Consider the following 24627-nt stretch of genomic DNA (forward strand, 5'->3'; position numbering starts at 1 on the left):
CAAAAATGATTGGGACTTTCGAAAAAAACACTTAAGTTATAAAATATCATGGTGGAATTCTGAAAACCTGTATTCACTTAGTATAAATTGAAATTGAACTTCATGGGGGTTGAAGTTCATGAACAACTTTTGACTTCCCCCAAACTTAAGAGCCTACTGTTGCCTGGAAACCTTACAGATGATGTCAACAGTCAGTGAACACATATTCTTTATGTTACATGTATCATATCCTGTACTCTTACAATAAGGCTACAGAAAAAAAAGTTATTAAGAAAATCATAAAGAGGAGAAAATACACTTACAGGACTGTACTATTTATCAGTAACAATCTGCATATACGTGGACCCATGCAGTTCAAACCCATGTTGTTCAAGGGTCAACTGTACTGAGTGCTCAATACATACATAACCATAACAAATAAAGTGCTAATTATTTTGCCCACATTGTTCTAAATGCTTTACTTACATGAACTCATTTAATCCTCAAAGCAACTCTATGAAGCATGTACTACCATGATCCCCATTTTGCAGATGAAGAAAGTGAGGCAAGGGGAAGATAAGTAATTTGTCTCGGTTCACACAGCCAGTATGACCTAGACTCACACAGCGTGGCTCCAGAGCTGGTGCTCTTAACCACAGTGCATATTACCTCATTCATGGTATTTTTACATCAAGCGATAGTACTGGGTACCAGTAACATGTACTGAGTACTTATGATGTACTGTGCACATGCTAGTCAGTATAAGAGCTCTATTATTTTAAGCCTTTCAGTAACTTATGAGGTACATCTAATATGATTCCTACTTATGGATTAAAGACATGGGCTTTGTGTGGCCTGACACGACACATTTAGCACAAAAGAGCAGGCTCTATGCTTGACTTGACAGACCTTTTTTTTTTTCATAGCCCTCTTCTTTAAAATTGGGTTCTCTTCTCTCAGTTATCTGCAAGAATCATCTCTAAATTAATTTTCTGCATATAGTTGAAAGAATTACTTTCAAGGATCTATGTGTCCAACAATTTTCTGAGAATACATTTTGGACTGCAACATTTTACTAGAGGCTTAAAATCTAAGAATTATTCTAGGGTAGGAGACACAATGATCACTCAGTAAATGTTTGTAATAGTAAAATAATCCCGATTTCCACTCTTGCAATGCTGATTTTTAAAAATATCTTGGATAACTGAATATTCAGATATGACAAACTTTCCTCTTATATACAACATGCTGGCACCTTGATCAAGCAGCCCAGTCAATATGCTTCTTCGCTACTATGTCAGGATCACGACTTCTGTCACAGAGGGTCTCCTAGTTTGTAACTATGAATCTCAAATCTGCAGAATACTGACAAATTCTAGTATTTGTTAGTTCTTTAACTAGCCGACAAGAACCAAAGGCAAGTTATAAAATCAGACTTTTGCTTTTCTTGTTATATCTTCATTAAACATAGAGATCATATATCAAAAATCTAAGTTTTGTGAAACAGACACCCAGCTATAATCATTTCCTTAATGAAAACAGCAACATAAATGACCAGAAAATAACATGAATAATTTGGGTTTTAAAAAAAGTTAAAATATTATCTTTTAATTGATAGTCTAATGCTATTACAAAAATGTTAACACATACCTGCCAACCCTTAGTACCATGAATAGAAAGATACTGCCTATCCTAAATTAGATACAAGGTTTTTTTCATTTTTTTTTTTTTTTTAGGATAACACAATTGAGTCAATTTGTCTTTCTTTTTAAATATGGGGGGAAAGTCTGACTAATTGGGTGAGCTGGCATGTATGTTTAATAATACATCTGCGAGGAACGTAATAAACAGCGACATTATTAATTTGTATCTATGGAGAATTCCATCTGCTAACTGAGATGGAAGTTATCTTCCATTCTTTTTGGTTCTGCTGCCCAATGAACAGCACAAGGCAAAAGTGATAATGAGATATAAGAACACATGATGCAATGAGGAAGGGCAGCCAGAGACACATGGGCTGAAAGCTACCATACGGATATTACAATGGGCATACCGCAACACAGAGAGCTTCTGAGACTTACCCATGCTCACAGACTGAGTCAGCAGAGGAGACTGGAGTCCTGACTCCCAAAAGACTACACTTCCTGTCAATAATAGTGAGGGCAGCAGGTGAGGGTAGCCAACAGTACGGATTAGTTTAAAGGAGTTAGAAAAACATTGGGTATGATATTTGCTAATTAGGATGATTATTAACTCCAAACCAAAGAGAGAATTCCAAAACATGTTATTCCAACATATGTCTTGTTGCTTTTTGTCTCAATAGTGCCTTATTACTGATACCTTAAAATAACAAAGGATGAAAAATCATGGATTACTTTTTCCCAGTATACTCCATTTATCAGGCTCCTTTAGAGTCACAGGAGAGAGCAGATATCCACATCTATCTTTCTTCTCCCTTTTTGGCTAAAAGAGGTCCCTGTGGTTGGGTTAGATGGAGCACGCAGGCAAAAAAGAGTCCCAACTCAATTTTAACAAAGTCTCTCAACCTACCAGGGTCAGATTATAATCCAACGATTTAATTGCAGTAACCTTAAAAGGTCTAAGTAGCTAGGGTGTTGTAGTTGATTTATTAACTAATCATTTATATATGTCACCTTTTAAAATTACTTTCTGAGGGACAGGAAAGACTGCTTCTAATAAATTAGTTTGTTTATTTGCTAGTCCAGTGCCTAATATAAGTCATATGGTAGACTCCAGTTTTACGAAAATTATCTTAAATAATCTATATAAGAAATAATGTACTTCTATGACTCTAATAACTTTGACAAATCCTTGTAAAAAATTTTAGGTAAACATTTTTATAATTTTAAGATAATGTAGACTCATGCTAAGTTAAATGGACGATTAATACTATGTTCTAAATCTTACTTTTAATAAATATGGTAACTCTTGACATTCCAAGGGCATTTCTGTAAGAGAACACTATTTAGAGACTGGATAAATAAATCAAAATGGGGCTTCAGGTGTGCTAAACTGGGCTTACAGTCTTCCTGATGCACTTCTGAAACTGTAAGCTCCATCTACCCCCTCAGCAATAATCACAGTACGCCTATGGTAGTGTTCTGACAGGACAGCTGCAAATGCGAGAGTGGAAATTAATGCCCAGCCCCCTCTCTGCCTCCACCCACACCCTACTAGGGTGTGGTTAGCAATGCATTGAAGCAGACTAAATCCTCAGTACCAGCAAAACTGTCTAAACAAGAAATCCAGAGTACAAAAAAGAAGGTGGACAGGGTTATAGATGCTTATTTACACTGTGAAACAAAACATGCTATTTAATAGGAGACTTGGTAAAGACCATTGCGAAAGAGACTACCTCACCTTTAAGCTACTTATATGACTTTGTTTTCATTTTGAAAAAGATTCAAGAGATTGTCACAAAAAGAATAGGAAAGCTGCCATAATTAATCAAGAATTTCAAAAAAAAAAAAAAGAATTTCGTTTGCAGTTGTCAGGGGGTTCAATTGGCTTTTTAAATTTCATAATTGTGTTTAGCATTAACACATAAAACCTAATTTTTAAAAACATATTAGAAATGAAGGAAAATTAAGGAAATTGTATATATTTCTCTTCTCAGTCTCAATACTCTGAAGTAACTCCTGAAAGCAGAAAAAAAATTATCTAAATGTATCACACTGTTTATTAATATAATTGAGAATTTTAGGTATTCAAGATCCTAAATATTTTAACAATAAAGCCAAGGACAAGAGAATTTTACAGAAAACTACTGATTTCTATTTCTTTCAGTTATAGAAAGGGAAAGCAAGAATTCTATAGTTCCATGTCCTGGTTATTTAGCATCTATTCACCTCCTTCCCATTTATGACACTCTGAGAATTTTACATCTGGCTGTCTGCTCCAGAGAAAAACAGAAATATTCTCTCTTTTCTTCACCAGTCTCCAGTAGGCCATACCATCTTGTGTACATTCTAAGTAAGAGAGTTCTGTTCCAGACAAACACTCATCACCTTTGTGCATTTCCAAACACCTGGAGTGAGAGTAAGCCTAACAGGTTAACAAAGAGTGGGGAAATGTTTCCAAAGCAAAACAGAAGAAAAGACCAGCTGTGAACAAATACTATTGATTTTTCTATGGTAGGAGGCAAGGAATCTTCTTTGGCTGGGATCCATGGCAAAGCAAAGTTCATCTGACTGTCTGCAAATGTATTGAATACCTGTATTGAATCCAATGCAAAGAACTCCCTTGTGTTCTCTTGGGTGCAACAAACTTTTGAATGACTTATTTTCTCTCCAGTAGGATCATTCTAGAACAGAACAAGAGATGGTCTACAACTGTACATTGTGATAAATGTAATGGACGGAAAGCCTTAGTAATAAAAATTCAAAATGGGACCATAAACTCGAAAACCCAACCACTGTAACTAGAAATAGTAAAGTTTAAAACAAGAATAACAAATAAGTCTCCACTTTTCTGAGGCCTAAAACACGTTATTTCAAAGTAAATACAGTTTCAAAAAGCCTGTTAACATACCAAGAGAAAAGTGGCAGATACTGTTTTTCCACATACTTGATACTATTGACAGCTGGCCTGTGGTATATCTGAGGCCTCGTTAACATCATTTGAGCCTCATATTCAGAGCTGCACCAAGAACCATTAAAATACCAAATTGTTTTTAAAAAGGGGAATCTATGTCGACTTAATCTGCATGATAATGCTGGCAATGACTTAAAAGCTTCAATTCAGCAACCAGCACACTTATCAGTCTTGCAAACGGGATTAGGACATCTATGAGCTTCCTACTTGTGGTGTCTAAGTGGGGGCACAAGGCAAAGAGCTGGAGCTCTTTCAGGCATGTTGTTTCCATCTACTGTCTTTCCTTGCCTTTACAAAGCTACAATCAACTTACAGCACCTGAGTTTTTCCCACTTCGACAATAAAAAAATAACCGTCCCTTGGACTGATTTCCCTTTTATTGTCTGTGTTTACCACCTGAAGGAATGTTAATATTGTGTAAAACATCAAAACAAAGCTCATTTTCCCTGGGTATGCATTGTTTTAGTGAAGGTCTATGATTTACATACGTCTTTCTGTACAGACACACTTCCTTTACAAAGGACTCCCTTGTTAGGAAGACTTAACGGTCTAATTGGCTGCCTTACTTTTGAGGTGCCGCTAGTTACGGAATTATTTTGGCCACGTTCAGGAGTCAAGAAAAACCCTAGCTTATCTTTAGTAAGCATCTTTCACATTTACTGCAGTAGTAAGAAGAATATTCTGCTATTCTGCTACATCGCCAACATAAATATTGTTCAAAAAAAAGGGAAGACCCTAGCGTCATTGCTTAGACGTCAACCTCTTTGTCCTCATTAGGTTTATTTATAGACTATTTGGTGACATGATCCTTCTACACACTAATCCAAACTGAAATGTCTTCATTTCCGCCTCCCCACCCCCCAAATGGAAAAGGAAAGAATTCAAACAAGTGAAATTAAAATGCCTAGGACTAACAGGGAAACAAAATCACCAGGGAAATACCTAAATTTGACTATTTCATAATAATCTAAATAGTACTTTGTATTAGTTAATTTTGAGGCTAAGATCTACATCTTATGTATGATATGATCTCAGCATGGCATTAAGAATACTTAAAAAATGAAGAATAAACGTGAAAAAGTCAGTAAGACAGCTATGGTTCTTTTACCTCCCCATTGTTTGATGTGATGCCACTCTACTCATAGAACTATCAAAAAGGTAGATTTCTGAAAGCTGAACAAGGATTCCATGTATGCCTTGGAATATATATGCAAATCAGGCCAGTATATCATAAGCCTGAAATTAGAGCATATGCCTGAATGTAAGGTAAGATTTTTAACTTCCTAAAGTCATTGATTAGAAAAGATGAGACTGTCTGCTATTTAAGCCTTTACACAGCATCTTGGGTTATAAGATGCTCTTTCATGTATTTAATAGTGAACAAAAAAGTACTTGAGGAAAACATTTGCTTAAAAGTTATTTATTCAAAGCTAGTTTTAGGATGTTTATAAAAATATCTTAGTAGAAGGGAGGGGAAGAAAAAGCCAACACATTAATTATTCCTAAGTTTTAACCTTAAAATGGAAAGTATTGAGTGTTGTTACAAACATGACTTTGAAAAACTGCTTTTAAAAAAGTAGTCAAATGCCATTCTGTCAGAAAGGATACAAGTAACAGTAGCTAATTCTGGAGAAATAACTAGGTAGCTAAGAGGAAAGACTGGGAGGTGACCAACTTTTTCACTGTGTACCCATTTGTATTTAGGCCAGTGAATGTGTTACCTACTCACACAAAACAAAACAAAACAGATAATTATAAAGTAGGAACTGCAGCCCCATAAAATGTTATAACCAGTCACAATCACATGAGTGATTACCTTATAGAGACTGTGAACATAAACTATCAGACACACACAACCCCATTGTTTTGTCGGTGGTTCTTGTGGTTTACACATAAAATCTTCAGTGTCAGATCATGCATGTACTCAAAAACCACTGTAACTCAAGACAAAAGAGACAGAAATGAAGGTACACTCTGGATTTCAGTGTTAGATGGATGATGCCAAGGGGTTCTGCTGATGATAAAAAAAAAAAAAGCACTTCCCACAGAGATTCATGGATAGAGTCTGAGCAAGATGGTTCTATGAAATATAAATGTGAATAAAGCAATCCTTCTATATTACTGCACTACTTCACAAAATGAGATTTTAGTTATGTACATGTAACTAAATTATTCAATTAAAACTTTTACCTTTTACTCCATCTCCCTAAAAGTTTATAAGGGGAGACTACCTAATATTTAAGGCTACCTAATAATAAGGCTTACCTTATATTCAGGCATACATATTCAAGACAATATCCTTGCAAGAGAATGTGGTGTGCTTTATCAAGTAAATCACCACAAAGTATAAAATTTCCCAATGCATTTTCCTCCTCTGCTACATATGACCATTTTCCTGAGTAATTATATATTACTGAAATTTTATAACAACGCAACTTGTATTTTTTTAGGATAATAATCTGAACATTACACAGGTCCAAACGTACTGTGTGAATTTGATCACTTTTAGTCATTCCTTTGTAAATATGATTGTACTCTCTCAGCCACTGTCTTAGAAAGGTAGGCCAGTCATTGATAAAAGGTCTAAAGCCATCGGTCAAGCACAGCCTCATGAAAGGTCTGATGGCACCTGAGCCAAATGTTGCTTTACATCACTCACACTCAACTAGGATTATGCTCAAGAACAAGTACCAGAGACCCTATTTGAAGGGAGAAAAAGTATACTCCAAACACATGTACTGAAGATCTACGAATCGCAGCATATAATTATCCTGAATAAGGCCAAAATGAGAAGGATTGGGAAACAGAACCTAGAAAAACAAGTAACAAGGTACATAAGGAAGTGTTCTATAAGGGAAGAGTTTTATTTCTTCTGGCTTTTAAAACTAAAATTTTACAAAAGTATTATTTGTAAATGTAAAACTCATCAGAACTACAGAAAACAAAAATTGAGCTGAAATTCTTAACGCGGCCCTTTTAACATATATACTTGATGTGTTTGTAAATTTTAATATTTTATCATTTGTTAGTTTTTACGTTTTAGGTATTAAGTGTATATCATCTATCCTTATTCATTTACATTAAAAACGGACAGTACTATGTTTTCTGTGGACTCTAGCAAGCCTCTGTGATCAATGAAAATTTCCTGAACAGATACCAAATAGAAAATATCCATTTTGTACACAATAGATGATCAATATGATCAATATGACATCATGATCATATCTTATATCCATTAATAGAAAAACACTCAAGTAAGGAATTCTTGCTTTCTTAGTGATCATTAAAAGCTTAAATTTTGCCAATTCTGAAATTAAGGTGCAGCACACTGGAGACGGGAAATGGGAAGGGAGTCTAGTCCAAACTATAGTCTATCTTCCCTGGCATCAGTGCAGGAAGCTACCCTCCACTGCTGTTCTAGCATGAAATCTGGTGCTTAAATGGTTGCATTTAGAGCTTCTTTCCAAGAAGAATATTCCTACCAGATACTTACTGGGGAAATAATGAAAGAACTGAATGAAAGTGAAAGTCTGCCTATTACTCAAAACCAGCCAGTATCCCATGAGGTTCTCCCCCAAGTGACAGGCTGCCCACTATAATTGACCAAAAAACAAACAAAAAAAAGATATTACTATCAAATAGGAATCAATTGACCTCATAAAGAGGGGTCTTTAAATCCAGTCCCCATTGCACATGCTGAAGAGCTTACCGTTCTTCCTCTCATTCAGAGGTGGCAGGTGCTGGCTGGGCTGCAAGGACAGCTCCTGGAATTCATGGGCAACAGCTTCACTTTGAGGACTGGGGGCAAGATGGGCTAATGGCCCCAGCTCATCCTCCGCGTCTAGCGCCCCTGAGGGATCCATTGTGCTCCAGCCACTGGTGATGGGCGTCCGAGACCTCTCTTCAATGTGGCCTGCTGAAGAGACTATCAAAGAAAAACGTGTCAGTAGATGGTATTTATTTTTCTTCAATTTGCACAAAAATATTAAAATGGAAACCCTGGGTTCTAGCCCAGCTTCTCTGCTGTATAGCAACTGACAATTCTTTTACCTTCTCTGGATTTTGGGTTCTTTGTCCAACGCACAAGAATAATAGACTTTCTATCTACAATAGCACGTACCAGGTAAATACAACTTGAATGGTATTTCATATAATTTTTTTGTACTGTGGATTAAAGAAAGTTATAGTCTCTGATGCCATTAATGCATCCTAAAATAAGATGAAAGTCAACTACTGATGATGGGGGAAAAAGGCAGTCTAGCCTGAAAACCTGTCTAAACTCCTACAAATCAGGGCCTCCTAGGTGGCTCAGTCTAGTTAAGCGTCTGTCTTTGGCTCAGGTCATGATCTCAGAATCCTGGGATCCAATCCTTTGTCAGCCTCCCTGCTCAGCAGAGTCTGATTCTCCCTCTCCTTCTGTGTTCCGCCCCCCCCCCCCCCCCCCCCCCCCAGTAAATAGATAAAATACTACAAATCAAACAACTTTACATCAAGTCAACATTCATGGCACCCAGCAATATGTCAGATCAGGACTCCTTCAGCATGGGAACAGAACTCTAAGCTACAGCACAACGGACACACAATGTGTGCCAAAGAAAAAAACCTTTGCTCTAAGCTATTGAGATTTGGGCTTATTATCACTGCATAACTTGGCCCATTCTGACTACAACAGAAATCGGTAACAGAAATACCAAAGACACAATGAAACCCTCAATACGAGACACTGGTGTAGGGGCTGGGCAGCGGGCAGTGAGAAAGCTTATGGAAAATTGAAAGCTAAAAGGATGGAGGTGCACGTTATGCAGGGGGGAAACATTTCACAAAACTGCTGCCTGCTTGGTAGCATTTCCTATCACAGTTTGTTGACCCACTCACCTACTGAGGGACATTTGAGTTGTTCCAGTTTCCATTACAAATAAAAATGCTATGCAAATTCTTGTCCAAGTATATATATGGATATACGCTTTCACTTATCTTGGGTAAATGCCTAGAATAAAATGAGTGGATCACACAGCAATTGAGTATTTAAACTGTAAAGAAACTAATAAAGTATTTCCCAAACTGGTCAGGCCATTCTGCATTCTTACTAGCAGTGAATGAGAAATCCAGTTGTTCCATATCTTCTCCAACACTTATGGTCAATCTTTTTCATTTTAATTACTTTAATGGGTGTGAAATGGTAACTCAATGTGGTTTTATTTATTTATGCATTATTTATTGAATTACACTTGAGATATTATACCAGTTTCAGATGATCAAGGCAGTAATTTGGTATTTTTATATATTATAAAATGATCACCTTCAAGAGCTCTAGTTACTATTTGTCACCATACAAAATTATTACAATATTATTGAATATATACCCTATGCTGCATATTAACATTTCAGATTCATTTTATAACTGAAAGTCTTTGCCTCTTAATTCCCTTCACCTATTTTGCCAGTCCCCCCTCCCCTCTTACAACCACCAGTTTGTTCTCTATATTCATGAGGTCTGTTTCTTTTGTTTTTTCATTTTGTTTTTTAGATTCCACATATAAGTGAAATCATAGTGTTTGCCTTTCTCAGTCTGACTTATTTCACTTAGCATGATATCCTCGAGGTCCAACCATGTTGTCACAAATGGCAAGGTTTCATTCCTTTTTTTGTCGCTAATATTACACACACACACAATCTTCTCTATCCATTTATTATCTATTGATGGACACTTGGGTTACTTCTAAGTCTTGGCTATTGTAAATAATGCTGCGCTAAGCATAAAGATAGTACATACATCTTTTTGAATTAGTCTTTTCATTTTCTTCAGATAAATACCCAGAGGTAGAATTCCTGGGTCAGATGGTAATTCTATTTTTAATTTTCTGGGGAACCTCCACACTGTTTTCCGTAGTGGCTGCCCTAATTTACATTCCCATCAACAGTGTACAAGGGTTCTCCTTTCTCCACATCCTCACCAACACTTGTTTCTTGTCTTTTTGAAGTTAGCCATTGTGACTGGTATGAGGTGATATCTCATTGTGCTTCTGATTTGCATTTCCCTGGTGATTAGTGATGTTCAGCATCTTTTCATGTGCTTGTTGGCCATCTGTATATTGTCTCTGGAAAAATGTCTATTCAGGTCCTCTGTCCACTTTGTAATGGGGTTGTTCTGTTGTTGGCTGTTATTGAATTGTATGAATTCTTCATATATTTTGGATATCAACTCCCTATCTATATCACATCACCAGCAAATAACTGACAGTTTTGCTTCTTTCTTACCAATCTAGAAGCTTTTATTTCTTTTTCTTGTCTGATGGCTGTGGCAGAGACTTTGAATACTATGTTGAATACAAGTGGCTAAGAGTTGGGGGATCCCTCGGTGGCTCAGTGGCTCAGCAGTTCAGCGCCTGCCTTTGGCCCAGGGCGTGATCCTGGAGTCCCGGGATTGAGTCCTGCATTAGGCTCCCACTGTGGAGCCTGCTTCTCCCTCTGCCTATCGTGAATAAATAAAATCTTTAAAAAAAAAAAAAAAAGTGGCAAGAGTGGACATCCTTATCTTGGTTCTGATCTTAGAGAAAAAAATTTTCATTTTTTCACCCACTTGAGTATGATGTTAGTTGTGTGTCTGTCATAAATGGCCTTTATTATGTTGAGGTACCATCTTTCTATATCCACTTTGTTGAGAGGTTTTATCACAAATGGATACTAGATTTTGTCAAATGCCTTTTCTGTACCTATTGAGATGATTATATAATTTTATCCCATATTTTATTAATGTGATACTGTATCATGTTGATTGATTTGCAGATGTTAAACCATCTTTGTATTCCTGGAATGAACTCTGCTTGGTCATGGTGTATGATCCCTTTTAATGTTTTGATGAATTCAGTTTGCTAATATCTTGTTGCATCTGTGTTCACTGGGGATGGTGGCCTGTGATTTTATGGGGTTTTTGTTTTGTTTGTTGATTTTGTGGTATCTTTATCTGCTTTTGGTATCAGGGTAATCCTGGCATTATACAGTTTGGAAGTACTTCTTCAATTTTTTGGAATAATTTGGAAATATTTCTTCCTCTTCAATTTTTGGCAATTTCTGGGATAATTTAAGTGTTTGGTAGACTTCACCTGTGAAGTCATACACACTTGGGCTTTTGTTTACTTGCAGTTTTTTGATTACTGATTTAAATTTCATTGTTAGTAACTGGTCTATTTGGATTTTCTTTCTATTATCTTTATGAATCAATTTTGGAAGACGCATGTTTCCAGGAATTTATTCATTTCTTCTAAGTATTTGTTGGAGTATAATTGTTCATAGTATTTGCTTATGATCCCTTGTATTTTTGTGGTATCAGTTGTAATTTCTTTCTTCATTTCTGATTTTATTTATTTAGGCCATCTTCTTTTTTTCCTGATAAGTTTGGCTACAGTTTGTTAATTTTGTTTATCTTTTCAAAGAACCAGCTCTTAGTTTCATTAATGTTTTTTACTTTGTGGGTGTGTGTGGGCGTGCATGCACATGTGTATTTTTCCCCCCACTTGATCTGCATTATTTCCTTCCTTCTACTAACTTTGGGCTTTGTTCTTCTTTTTCTAGTTCCTTTAATGTAAAGTAAGATTGTTTATTTGATATTTTTCTTGTTTCTTGAGGTAGGCCTGTATCACTATAAAATTCCCTCTTAGAACTGGTTTTGCTGCATCCCAAAGATTTTGGAACGCTGTTTCCATTTTCATTTGTCTCAGTATTTTTTTATTACTTCTCTGATTTAAGATTCTATTTATTTGAGAAAGAGAGACAGAGACAGAGATAGAGACAGAGAGTATGAGTGGGGAGAAGAGGGAGAAGCAGGGTCCCTCCTGAGCAGGGAGCCCAATGTAGGACTCAATCCCTGGGCCCCGGGATCATGACCCTAGCTGAAGGCAGATGCTCACCTACTGAGCCCCCCAGGTGCCTCTCTTAGATTTCTTTGTTGACCCATTAGTTGTTTAATAGCATGTTGTTTAGTCTTCAGGTGTTTTGGGTTTTTTTTTTCCCAGTTTTCTTCATGACTTCTAGTTTCATGTTCTTGTGGTTGGAAAAGATGCTTGATATTATTTCAACCTTAAATTTATTGAGACTTGTTTCGTAGCCTAACATGTGATCTACTCTAGAGAATGCTTCATGTGCACTTGAAAGGAATGTGTATTCTGGTTTTGGATGGAATGTTCTGTATGCATCTATTAAGTCCATCTGGTCTAATGTGTCATTTTAGGCCAATGTTTCCTCATTGATTTTTCTGTCTGGACGATTTATCCATTGATATAAGTGAGGTATTAAAGTCCTCTACTACTGATTAAGGACTGTACTTGTGATGAGCACCAGGTGATGTATAGAACTGTTGAATCACTATACTGTAAACCTAAAACTAATAGAACGTTGTATGTCAACTGGAATTAAAAAAAAAAAGTTAAAAAGAAAAAAAATACAGTCCCCAACTATTATTGTATTGCTATTTCTATTATTTGTTAATATTTGCTACACACACACACATATATGTTCTATGTTGGGTGCATACATTTTTACAAATGTATCTTCTTGTTAAATTTACTCATTTATCATCATGTAATGCCCTTCTTTGTTTTAAATTCTATTTTGTCTAATTTAAGTAGAACTACCCCAGCTTTTTTTTCATTTCCATTTGCATGGTATGTATCTTTTCCCATTCCTCCACTTTCAGTCTGTGTCTTTTTTACATATGAAGTGAGTCTCTTGTAGGCAGTTTATAGAAAATTCTTGTCCTTTTTTTATCCATTCAGTCACCCTTTTGATTGGTGTGTTTAGACCATTTATGTTTAAAACAATCATGGGATGCCTGGATGGCTCAGTCAGTTAAGTGTCTGACTCTTGATTTCGGCTCAGGTCCTGATCTCAGGGTCGTGAGATTGAGCCCCATGTCAGGCACTGTGCTCAGTGAGGAGTCTGCTTGAGATTCTCTCTCTCCCTATACCTCTGCCCCTCCTCCTGCTCATGCATACTTGCTCTCTCTCTAAAAATAAATAAATAAATCTTTTTAAAAAATAAAGCAATTATTAATAAATATGTACTTGTTGCCATTTTGTTCATTGTTTTCTGGCTTTTTTCGTAGTTCCTCTCTGTTCCTTTTTTCTTCTCTCTTCCCTGTGGTTTCATTATCTTCTTTAGCATTATGTTAAGATTCCTTTCTCTTTTTCTTTACATATTTAAGTTTCTTCTTCATGGATACCATCATAAGGTTCACACACAACACTTATGCATATACAGTCTCTTTTAAGTTGATGACAATTTAAAAAAATTCTTTATTTAGGGTGAGCCTTTTTTTTTTTTTTTAGGGTGAACCTTAACCAACTGAGTGTCTCCATTGGTTAAGGCTCTACCTTTGGCTCAGGTCATGATTCTGGCTGGGATTGAGCTCTGTGTCAGGCTTCCTGCTCAGCAGAAGTGTGCTTTTCCCTCTCCCTCTGCTGCTCCCCCTGCTTACATGCTCTCTCAAATAAATAAAATTTTAAAAACAATTCTTTATTTAAATTCAATTTAGTTAAGATATACCAAATTATTAGTTTCAGGGGCAGAATTTAGTGATTCACCAGTTGCATGTAATACTCAGTGCTCATTCTATCAGCTGCCCTTCTTAAAGCCCATCACCCAGTTACCCCATACTCCCATCCACCTCCTCTCCAGCAACCCTCAGTTTGTTTCCTAGAGTTCAGTGTCTCTTATGGTTTGAGTCCCTATTTTCATCTTACTTTATTTTTCCTTTCCTTCCCTTATATTCATCTGCTTTATTTCCTAAATTCCACATATGAGTGAAATTATTATATGGTATTTGTCCTTTTCTGACTTATTTCATTAGGATAATACCTTCTAGTTCTATCCACATCATTGCAATGGCAAGATTTCATTCTCTTGATGGCTGAGTAATATTCCATTATAAATATATATATTTATATATATCTAATATAAATATATTTATATATACCTAATATAAGTATATTTATATATATTCACTGATGTATACACACACACACATCTGTTGATGGACATCTGGACTCTTTTGGCTATTGTAGGCATTACTGCTATAAACATTGGAGAGCATGTGCCCCTTTGAATCACAGTTTGCATCTTTTGGATAAATACCTAGTAATGCAACTGCTGGGTCATAGGGTAACTCTATTTTTAACTTTTTGAGGAACCTCCATACTGTTTTCCAGAGTAGCTATCAATCAACAGTGTAGGACTCTACCCTTTTCTTTGCATCGTAGCCAACATCTGTTGTTTCTTGACTTGTTAATTTTGATAGTAACTTAATTTTTAATACATTCCGAATTTTTATATTTTTATTCCCTATTCCATGTTTTATATATTTGATATCACATTATTTATCTGTTTATCTCACATATGCCTTAACTAATTATTGTACTTTTAATTAAACTACTGCTATCTTTTACCTTTCATACTTGGTTTCTAAGTGGCTGATGCACTACTTTTGTTATCTAACTTTTCTGTTGGAATTTTTACTTTTATTTATTTTCCTCTTTTTTTAAGATTTATGTATTTGAGAGACAGAGAGAGAGAGCGTGAGCAGGGAGGGGAGGGAGAAAGAGAAGGAGAGAGGATCTTAAGCAGACTCTTCACTGAGTGTGGAGCCTGATACAGGGCTCAATCTCATAACCCCAAGATCACTACCTGAGCTGAAACCAAGAGCCAGACACTTTAACCTAGTGTACCAGGTGCCCCACTTTCATATATCTTCTAATTAGTACTTTTCCTTCAGACTTTAGAGAAGTCCCTTTCACATTTCTTACAAGGTTGGTTTAGTGATGATGAATCCCTTCAGGTTTTGCTTTTCTGGAATACTCTTAATCTCTCCTTCAATGATGAATGATAACCTTGCTGGGTAGAGAATTCTCGGTTGGCAGTTTTTTCTTTTCAGCACTTTGAACATGTCACATCACTCTCTTAATGGCCTATAAAGCTTCTGGTGGAAAATCTGCTGATAGCCTTATGAAGTTTCCCTTGTATGTAACATGTTGCTCTTCTCTTACTGCTTTTAAGATTCTATCCCTAGCTCTTTATTTAAAGATTTATTTATTTTAGTGTGTGTGTATGAGAGAGAGAGATTGTGTGTGTTAGTGAGAGAGACAGAGACAGAGAGTAGAGGGAGGGGCTGAGGAAAAGGGAAAGAGAGAATCCTTAAGCAGACACTGCACTGAGCATGGAGCCCAAGAGAGGGGCAGGACTCAATCCCAGCAATCCTAGGACCCTGAGATCATGACCTGAGCCAAAATCAAGAGTCAAATGCTTAACTGAGCCACCCAGGTGTCCCACTTCAAATAATTTTTTTTTAGTCTTTTCTCTCTCTTCTTCTAGGACTCTTATAATGTGAATGTTAGTATGCATGAGTTTGTCCCAGAGATCCCTTCAGGTATCCTCACTTTTTACAATTATTTTCTTCATTTTGCTGCTCTGTCTGGGTGTTTTCCATTTTTCTGTCTTCTAGCTCACACAAGTCATACTTCTGTTTCATCCATTCTGTTGTTGAACCACTCTAGTGTATTTTTCATTTCCATTATAACTTCTGTTTGGTAGTTTCTTAAAGTTTCTATTTCTTTGTTGAAGTTCTCTCTGTGTTCATTAACTCTTTTGAGATCAGTGAGCACCTTTATGACCATTTCTCTGCACTATTTATCAGGTAGTTGCTTATCTCTGTTTTATTAAGGTCTCTTTCCAGGGATTTGTCTTTTCTTTGGTTTGGAACATCTCCCTCCACCCTCTCATTTTGCCAGTCTCTTTCTCTGTATTAGGCAAAACAACTACCTCCCTGAGTCTTGAAATAGTGGTCTTATGCAGGAGGTCTGCTATATAGCCCAGAAGCACAATCTCCCTGGCTACCAGAACCAGAACTGTGTGTGTTACTGCATGGGTTATGAGTGCCTGCTATTGTTTTAGGGATATACTTGCTGTGGGTCAAGGATGGAGCTCAGGGCACTCACCTGGCCTGGTTACACTTCGGTCACTGCAGAGGAAGAGAGGGGTTTGAGCTGCTTGCTCTTCCCAGGTGTGGCTTTGGTCTTTGTGTGGGGTGGGTGGGGGCTCAGAGTGTTCACCCAATCCTATCGCCCACTGAGATGCTGAGCAGGGTGGGTGGGGTGTGGGGTACTTGCCCAGCCCAGTTCCGACATGGGGTAGGGAAGAGCACACCTTCTGGTGCTAGAAGGCTAGAGAAAGGGCACCAAAAATAGCACCAGTCAGCTCAGTCACCAGCAAATTAGGATGAGATTGTGAAAATGGCATCTACCAGAATTTCAGTCCCCAGATAAAGTCCTTGCAGGTTCCAGCAGCTGCTTTAAAATTAGTAAGTGGGTCTCCCTTGCTTATGGTCTAGGTGTTTTTCAATATGTTGCTTTTGTGCTGGATTTCAGAATGAATGGGTCTGCCTACGGGCCCTTTAAGAGCACGATCTCCATTTCCCATAGTTTTAGGATTCTCCTGCTCTTAATTCCCATTGATTTTCAAAACCAGACATTTTGGGGTCTTGTCTTTCTGGTGCTGGCCCTCAGGGTTCGGGTGCCTCATAGGAGACATAATCCTTTCATTATTTGACATAGTGTTCTGTATTTGGGGGACTGGTCCTACTATGGGGTCACTCTTCTGGCTGCTCCTCCTACCCTTCTTCTTCTTCTTCTTCTTTTTTTTTTTTTTTTAAAGATTTTATTTATTTATTCATGAGAGACACACACAGAGAAAGAGAGGCAGAGGCACAGGCAGAGGGAGAAGCAGGCTCCATGCAGGGAGCCTGACTTGGGACTTGATCCTGTGTCTCCAGGATCACACCCTGGGCTGAAGGTGGCACTAAACCACTAAGCCACCCGGGCTGTCCCTCCTCCTACCCTTCTTGAATGCATCTTTTGTCTTTTGTTGTGGAGGCCACAGTTCATCCAGTTTTCATGTCCTTTTCAGAGGAAAATTATTTCATATGTAGCTGTAAATCTGTGGTGTCTCTGGGAAGAGGGGAATTTAGGGTCTTCCCATGCTACCATCTTGAGCCCCTCATCACCGTGATTTTAAATTGTTATTTCTTTAATGATGTTGAGCATCTTTTATTGTGCTTACTTGCCATCTGTGTATCATCTTTGGTTAAGTATCTGATCAAATCTTCTGTTCATTTTTAAAATTAGGTGGTTTATTTTCTTATTATTGTTTTGAGAGTTCTTTATATATTTTAGACAAAAGTCCTTATCAGATATATATCAGATATATAGACTGGCTTATTTTTTTATTTCTTAATAGTGTTTTATTAAACAGTACATGTTTTTAATTTGATGAAGTCCATTCTATTAATTTTTTTCTTTTCTGAATCATGTTTTTAATGTTGTAACAAAGAATGCTATGATTGACCCTAAGATCACAAGGATTATCTACTGTTTTCTTCTAGATGTTTCATATTTTTATGTTTTACACTTAAGTCTATGATCTACTCTCAATTAATTTTTGTATATGCTATGAGATATGAATCAGGTTTTTTTATTTTTGGCATAAAGATACATGAGTGCTCCAATACCATTTGTTGAAAAGGTTATATTTTCTCCACTAAGTTGCCTTCACACCTTTATTGCAAACTAGCTGACTATGTATATGTGGATCTACTTCTTGACTCCATATTTAGTTCCCAGAAAAGAATGAGCCACAGAAGATAAGGCCCTAAATTCTGTGTATGAAATTTGCTCAAGCCTCTGGCTGACCCCTAAATGATGCACATGCAAGACAGACTCCCAACAGCCCAGCTACGGAAAAAAAAAAAAAAAAAAAAACAAAACACCCAAAAACCAGAACTGAGATTTCAGTTGCTGGTCACCAAAGGAAAGGGAGTTTGCAAAAGTGAGTTCAGCAAAGTTAATTGCTAAAATAAAACAATAATGTTAAGAGGGAAACCTCACAGAATCCAGAATCTACAAATGTCCATCCAGAATTCCATATCCAAAAAAATATCCTTTAATAATGAAGGCAAAACTGTCACCAGCAGACACACATAACAAGAAATGCTAAAAGAATTTCTTCAGGCTGAAGGGAAGTAATGCCAGATAGAAACTTGGATCTGAGGAATGAAAAGCATTAGAAATGGTAAACATCTAGATAAAAACCAATGATTTATTTTTCCTCTTTCTTAACTATTACTATTCAAAGTAATATTTATAACACTATGTTATGGGGCCTATAATGCATATATTTGTCCTATATAGCACAATAGCATAAAGGAGGGGGCAGGATAACTATCACAACATTATTACATTTCTATACATTATGAGAGTTGTGCAATTTTACTTAAAGTACATTAAGAAGTTAAAGTTATATATTGTAATTCCCAGAGCAACTATTAAAAAAATACAAATGGTTTCAGCTCAAAAGCCAATAGGGAAATTAAAAAGGAACTCTAAAAACACTCAAGTAACCTAAAAAGAAGTATTAGAGAAACAAAAAGGGATGGGACAAACAAGAACAAACAATAAAATAGTAGAACAAAATCTTACTTTATCAATACTTATATTAAGTGTACGTGGACTAAACATTATTATTAAAAGACACTGACAGAATGGATTTTAAAAGTCTAAAAATGCATGCCTATAAGTGACCTACTTTAAATATGAAGACATTAAACAGGATGAAGGTAAATGGATAGAAAAAGGTCAGGCAAACAAGAAGCCTGACATTAACATAAAAATGATTACATTAACATAAAAAAACCCACAACAAACTCATGAAAGATGTGTTAAGTAGGTACATTTACATGAAAAATGACCTGTTTCACTATAGAATATTAAAACATGACTCCTAGATTTTTTCAAAACTATTAATTTCATTTCAATTTATTCATTCATATAAAATCTGTCCACAATCAACTAATTCTAAGATACTGGTGCCATATTGCCCTTATAATGGCAAGATGTATAAACTCTGAACATCAGTGTTAATGATCTGGAAGATCCTTCAGGCATAAGACTTTAAAATATTTTCATGCAGTATTATTTTTTCTTCATACTAAAGAATTCTTTCAGCCTATTATTCCTTGACATTATGATCACCTTAAACTCCCACACATTCCTCCAAATTAAGAAAATTATAAGCTAAGAAAATCTTTACAAAATGTAGCAAAAGGAAAAGAATTAAATGTTCAAAAAATTTTAACTTAATATTCATGAACATTTTTGATGGCGCAAAGACTATCTATTCCCACAGTCTACTACCAAATTTGTAGGCTGTCACCCAATATCCACTTGACTGCTTGATAATTTTCTTTTGAAACTGAAATTTAACATCAAAGAAAAACATTCTCCATCCAATAGCCTCTGACTGAGATGTTAAAGAAATGGAATTAGAATGGATTCTTTCACTGGGTCATAATTTAGTTATGAAAGTAAAGCAATCATTTAGCTTTAACTGGAGGAAGTATGATAAAACACTAATTTGTCTATAACTCACAGAATGAATGAATATGGAGTTAATACCCTACACATCCATACAACAAAATGAAACCAATCTCACAATTATTCAGCACTAGGTCAAAGCACAACACACTAGTAAGATAACCTGGAATATGGCTTCTGCTCTCAGAAAACAAACCACTTCATTGTCAGATCCTAGATCAGAGACAGAAAACAAGAACTCCAAAAAATGAGAGACCTCTTGTTCATCTACTGATTCACTGATACCTTTTTTTCTGAATGGAGTCAAGACAGCACCAATAATAATCTTGTATTTTAAAAGATGCTAGGCTGTTGGGCTAAGGCAGTCTCAAAATCAATGCTAACATCTGTTTTGAACTGAGTGAAGTGTAAAGCCAAATCTCTTTCCACTGTACTTTGTTGTTCTTAATGACTAATTCATGTGAAATATTAGTAAATAGAGGGTATATATCAATGCTATATAAAGGAAACTAAATTATAAAGGAGTCCAAGGAATATCAATATCCAAATTAATAAGTTTAATATATAACAAGCCAAATGCAAACAGAATATCCAAATATACTCAACAGAAAATGATTCAGCAACAGCAAAACTGTTGTCCCTGCCCTTTAAAGCTCCCCTGAATTACAAACATTAGGAAAACACCTGGCTAACAGCCAGTAAAAATAAATTTCTAAACTCAGACAAGATAAAACTTGAATCAGGAAGTTCAAAGACCGAGTTAATCACACACACACAAAGTAATTCCCTACATCAGAAGCATATTTACTATTAAGTCCTGTGATCAAACAGGTTGAAAATTTCAAGTCAAATGCACTTTTGAGTAATAGAATTTTGCAGGATTGGGCAAATTAATGGTATCAACACTGGGTATTTTATGGTACCTATTCTTCCTCCAAAGCTTCTGGTGGCAGTTTGTTAAATAGCTAATGTTATAGTTCAAAATTTATTTACTAATTTAAGAACTCTCACCAACTGTATATATGAAAATACTTCCTTAATTATATATTGCTATTTCTGTACTGTCTTCTAAATGAAATTTCTTAAGGATAAAAGAGTCAAGAATTCAGAGTCAAACCCGTTTATATTTTTATATAAGTAACATTCACCTCCCAGTTTTATAATTGGGAGAGGAACTACAGAAAGAAATACTTGATCCAATCTGTCCATGTTCGGTCTAACAATTAGGATGGAACCAGAATATGAGATTTCTAAAACTACATGTTTGTATATGAACATTATTTCACTACATACTACTTTCAATAACTCTTACCATGAAAACGGTTTTTGTTTCTGTATTTTTTCCTAATTTAATTTCTGGTTTGATTACTTGAATGCTCTTATATTTAAGAAAAGACTGCATAAGTTTTAGACTAACAGTATTTTAGCTTAAAGGTACCTTAGAACTGATGTCTAGTATAAGTACTTCTTAATGTTCCTCACAAAACGATAATCATTTTAGAGACTCAAAAATCCAGGGCAGCCCGGGTGGCTCAGCGGTTTAGCGCCACCTTCAGCCCAGGGCATGATCCTGGAGATCCCGGATCAAGTCCCATGTCGGGCTCTCTGCATGGAGCCTGCTTCTCCCTCTGCCTCTGTCTCTGCCTCTCAATCTGTGTCTCGAATGAATGAATGAATGAATGAATGAATGAATGAATGAATGAATGAATGAATAAATGAATAAATAAATAAATAAATAAATAAATAAATAAATAAATAAATAAATCTATTTTTTAAAAAAATCCTGGGTGGGTGGGGGAAAGAGGGGAGGATCGCCAGCGATTTTGATATAGCTGGTTTTTTTACAGTTATTCTAATGTACTGCTGGTGTGGAGAATCACTGATCTAGTGGAACCCTTTTTTAAAGAGAGAATAAATCATTTGCCTAATTAAGTGAGAAGAGACATCAGGAGCGAATTAGTACAGCAGGTGTAAAAACTGTGACTCTAAGTAGGTAGAAAAAGAATGTGAAGAATTAAATGTCTAATTGCATCTGGGTAGGAGAGAAAGGTCTTCAGGATGAATAGGAGTTTGCAGGCACAGACGTTTTTCTCATCAGTAAAGGCGCTGCGGCATGAATAGTGCTCACCTAATAGCAAGGCTTGATGGTGCTAATGCAGAGTGGGAATGCCAGGGGGTGAAGAAGATAAGGCTGGTGTGGTCAGACCACAGCTGTGAAGGGATGTGTACTGTAAAGGACAGTGACTGGATTGGACTTGTATTTTAGAAAGGTAATTCTGGCAGAGGCTGGTTACTGATAAAATCTCATACTGAAATGTGGAGGGACTAGGTTAAGACAGTGGAAAGGCACGACAGGTTCAAATAATATTTAAGAGGCAAAATTTCAAGGCTTGATGACTGGCTTATTTGAAAGGTAAAGGAGAAATGTGAGTTAAGCTAGAGCAAAGAACTGGAGAGACCCATGTTGTTGGAGGAGGAGGGAGTGCTGGGGAAGAGGGAGATGGAGCTGTGAATAATTCTTTAGCAAGCATACTAAAGGCCCAGAGCCTTAATTAAGGCACTGTGCTGGGCACTGGGGTTCCAATGACAACTGGGTCATAACCCCTGTAGCTCCTGAAAGTAAAGACCTTGTCCACCGGCAGTTATAACAGGACATTGGTGCTTGACAGGAGCAAGTGGAACGTGCCTGTTTCATAGCAGATGAAGGAAACGTTCTCCTCTTACTGTTCCATTTTAGTGAACACTGAGTGTGTAACTGGAATTGAACTCCAGACCAGAAAAAATGAAATCTACAGCCACAGAGATACCGCAGAGGAACACGGCATGTTTTTGACATCAGCTTACAATTTCTTCAAATAAACAACTTCTAAGCATGGTTTTTATTTGTAGCAGTTGGATTTTTATGTATAGTCATTAAATACACAGCAAAAAGGTACTATATATACCAAATACCAACAATACTATATAGAAAAAGTTCTGTAATTGCTTTTCTATGCTTGAAGTGGCTCTTACAGTTCTAGATATGCCAGCGTAAGGATTTATTTTTTAACTTGTTTACTGTAGATTTGTTCCAACTGAACATAATATGGAGCAAACTACATACTTAACACCCTCCAAAATGACGCATTCTTAAGTACTGTAACTAATACTTAAGTAAATAGTGTTTCTGAAATACTCCTTGAGATCCATTTATAAATAAAAATTTGCATTTGTGAAAGTTTAAAACACATGTGGCTTTTAAATTACTATATAAAAAGACATAAAGAGCTAAAAAATATTATTTGTTCTCCAAGTAAAATGACCAAAATGTGTTTTTTTTTTTTTTTTTAGCTTGAACAACTTCATTTTCCAAGTTTATTCAAAATGAATGATTCTCGGAGAATAAGAACTGATTGGAAGATTAATTTTAAACTGAGATGATTTCCACATTTAGCAAATACTGGGTTAAAAACACATTCTAATTTTGTTGAATCATAAATTAGCATTTGATTTACATCCTACAAAGCAAATATTTGTAAACACACTAAATAAATGTTTTATCTAACAGATAAAAAAAAAAAAAGATTCTGTATTCCCACTTCCAGGTTTTGTAAGGCAGAGAGGGAAGGAGGAAAAAAAAAAAAAGATTCTGTATTCCCACTTCCAGGTTTTGTAAGGCAGAGAGGGAAGGAGGAAAGGAAAAGGAAAGAAGAAGGGAAGTCTCTTCTGTTTTCTAGCTCTTCACTCTTTGTAATACTAGGAATCAGTAGAATTTAAATTTAAACAAAGATATTTTATTAAATTCAGAAGTATCACAAACACACAAAAAGCTGCAGTTTAATTGACTTGTCTAAGATATCGTGACTAGTCAAGTAGCAGATGGGACCAAGTAACTAATTATCAGGTAGGTAGTTGGTAAACTGAAGAAACTCAGAAGAGGAGTCATTATCTATAAATTAAGAGGATAAACTGATGGTTGCCAGAGGGAAGGGGGTGGAGGGGTGGACAAGGGTGGGTGAAGGGGAATGGGAGGTAGAGGCTTCCAGTTCTAGAATGATTAAGTCATGGGGATGAAAGGCACAGTACTGGGAATATAAGTCAACGATAGTAACAGCACTGTATGGTGACGGAAGATAGCTATGCTTGTGAGTAGAGTTGTTGCACAGAGTACAGAACTGCTGAATTGCTGTTGTACACCTGAAATTAAAGTAACATTGTGTATCAACTATACTCAAAAATTCTTTTTAAACAAGAGGAGTAGTTAAACATGATACACATAAATCTTGATACATTTTCTGTTAAATCAGAGTGCATAAATGTCCATTGCTTTTGCCAGTCTTCCACTAAGGGTCAAGGGCTTCTCTTTGCACATATATCAGCTGTCTGGCATAAACCACCATTGTCTATGATTTTGAGTTTCATTTTCTTTACAGTGGAACAAAAATTTAAAGGATTTTAAGTAGACAGTGCATCTACTATTTTTACAACTTTTAGCCCAATTTTTGTAGTTTCTCACTCACACCTGATTCAATAGTATTAAGTAATATGATTTTGGGTTTCCAAACATTTAACTGTTTTGCACTCATATTTCATAAGTTTACATAACATTTAGTTAAACTATATAATTATGATTACTACCGCT

At 36.1% G+C, this 24627-nt stretch overlaps 1 protein-coding gene across 11 annotated transcripts in view; it reads right to left on the bottom strand.

Annotated features, from left to right (window-relative positions):
* Positions 1–24627, bottom strand: part of MRTFB (myocardin related transcription factor B) — a 210922-nt gene that overhangs the window by 125959 nt on the left and 60336 nt on the right. For 8 of the 11 annotated variants that reach the window (XM_038540314.1, XM_038540304.1, XM_038540306.1 and 5 more), the window contains 2 exons: positions 8303–8518; positions 2061–2123 (listed from right to left, as the gene is read on the bottom strand). In XM_038540314.1, the coding sequence (XP_038396242.1) occupies positions 2061–2123; positions 8303–8456 (217 nt within the window). In that variant the 5' untranslated portion in view covers positions 8457–8518. Of the gene's footprint in view, positions 1–2060; positions 2124–8302; positions 8519–9468; positions 9490–24627 lie in introns of those variants that run through there. The other 3 variants (XM_038540313.1, XM_038540310.1, XM_038540309.1) reach the window with 2 other exon arrangements.

The sequence above is a fragment of the Canis lupus genome, chromosome 6 (assembly GCF_011100685.1).
Source record: "Canis lupus familiaris isolate Mischka breed German Shepherd chromosome 6, alternate assembly UU_Cfam_GSD_1.0, whole genome shotgun sequence".
Taxonomy (NCBI): domain Eukaryota; kingdom Metazoa; phylum Chordata; class Mammalia; order Carnivora; family Canidae; genus Canis; species Canis lupus.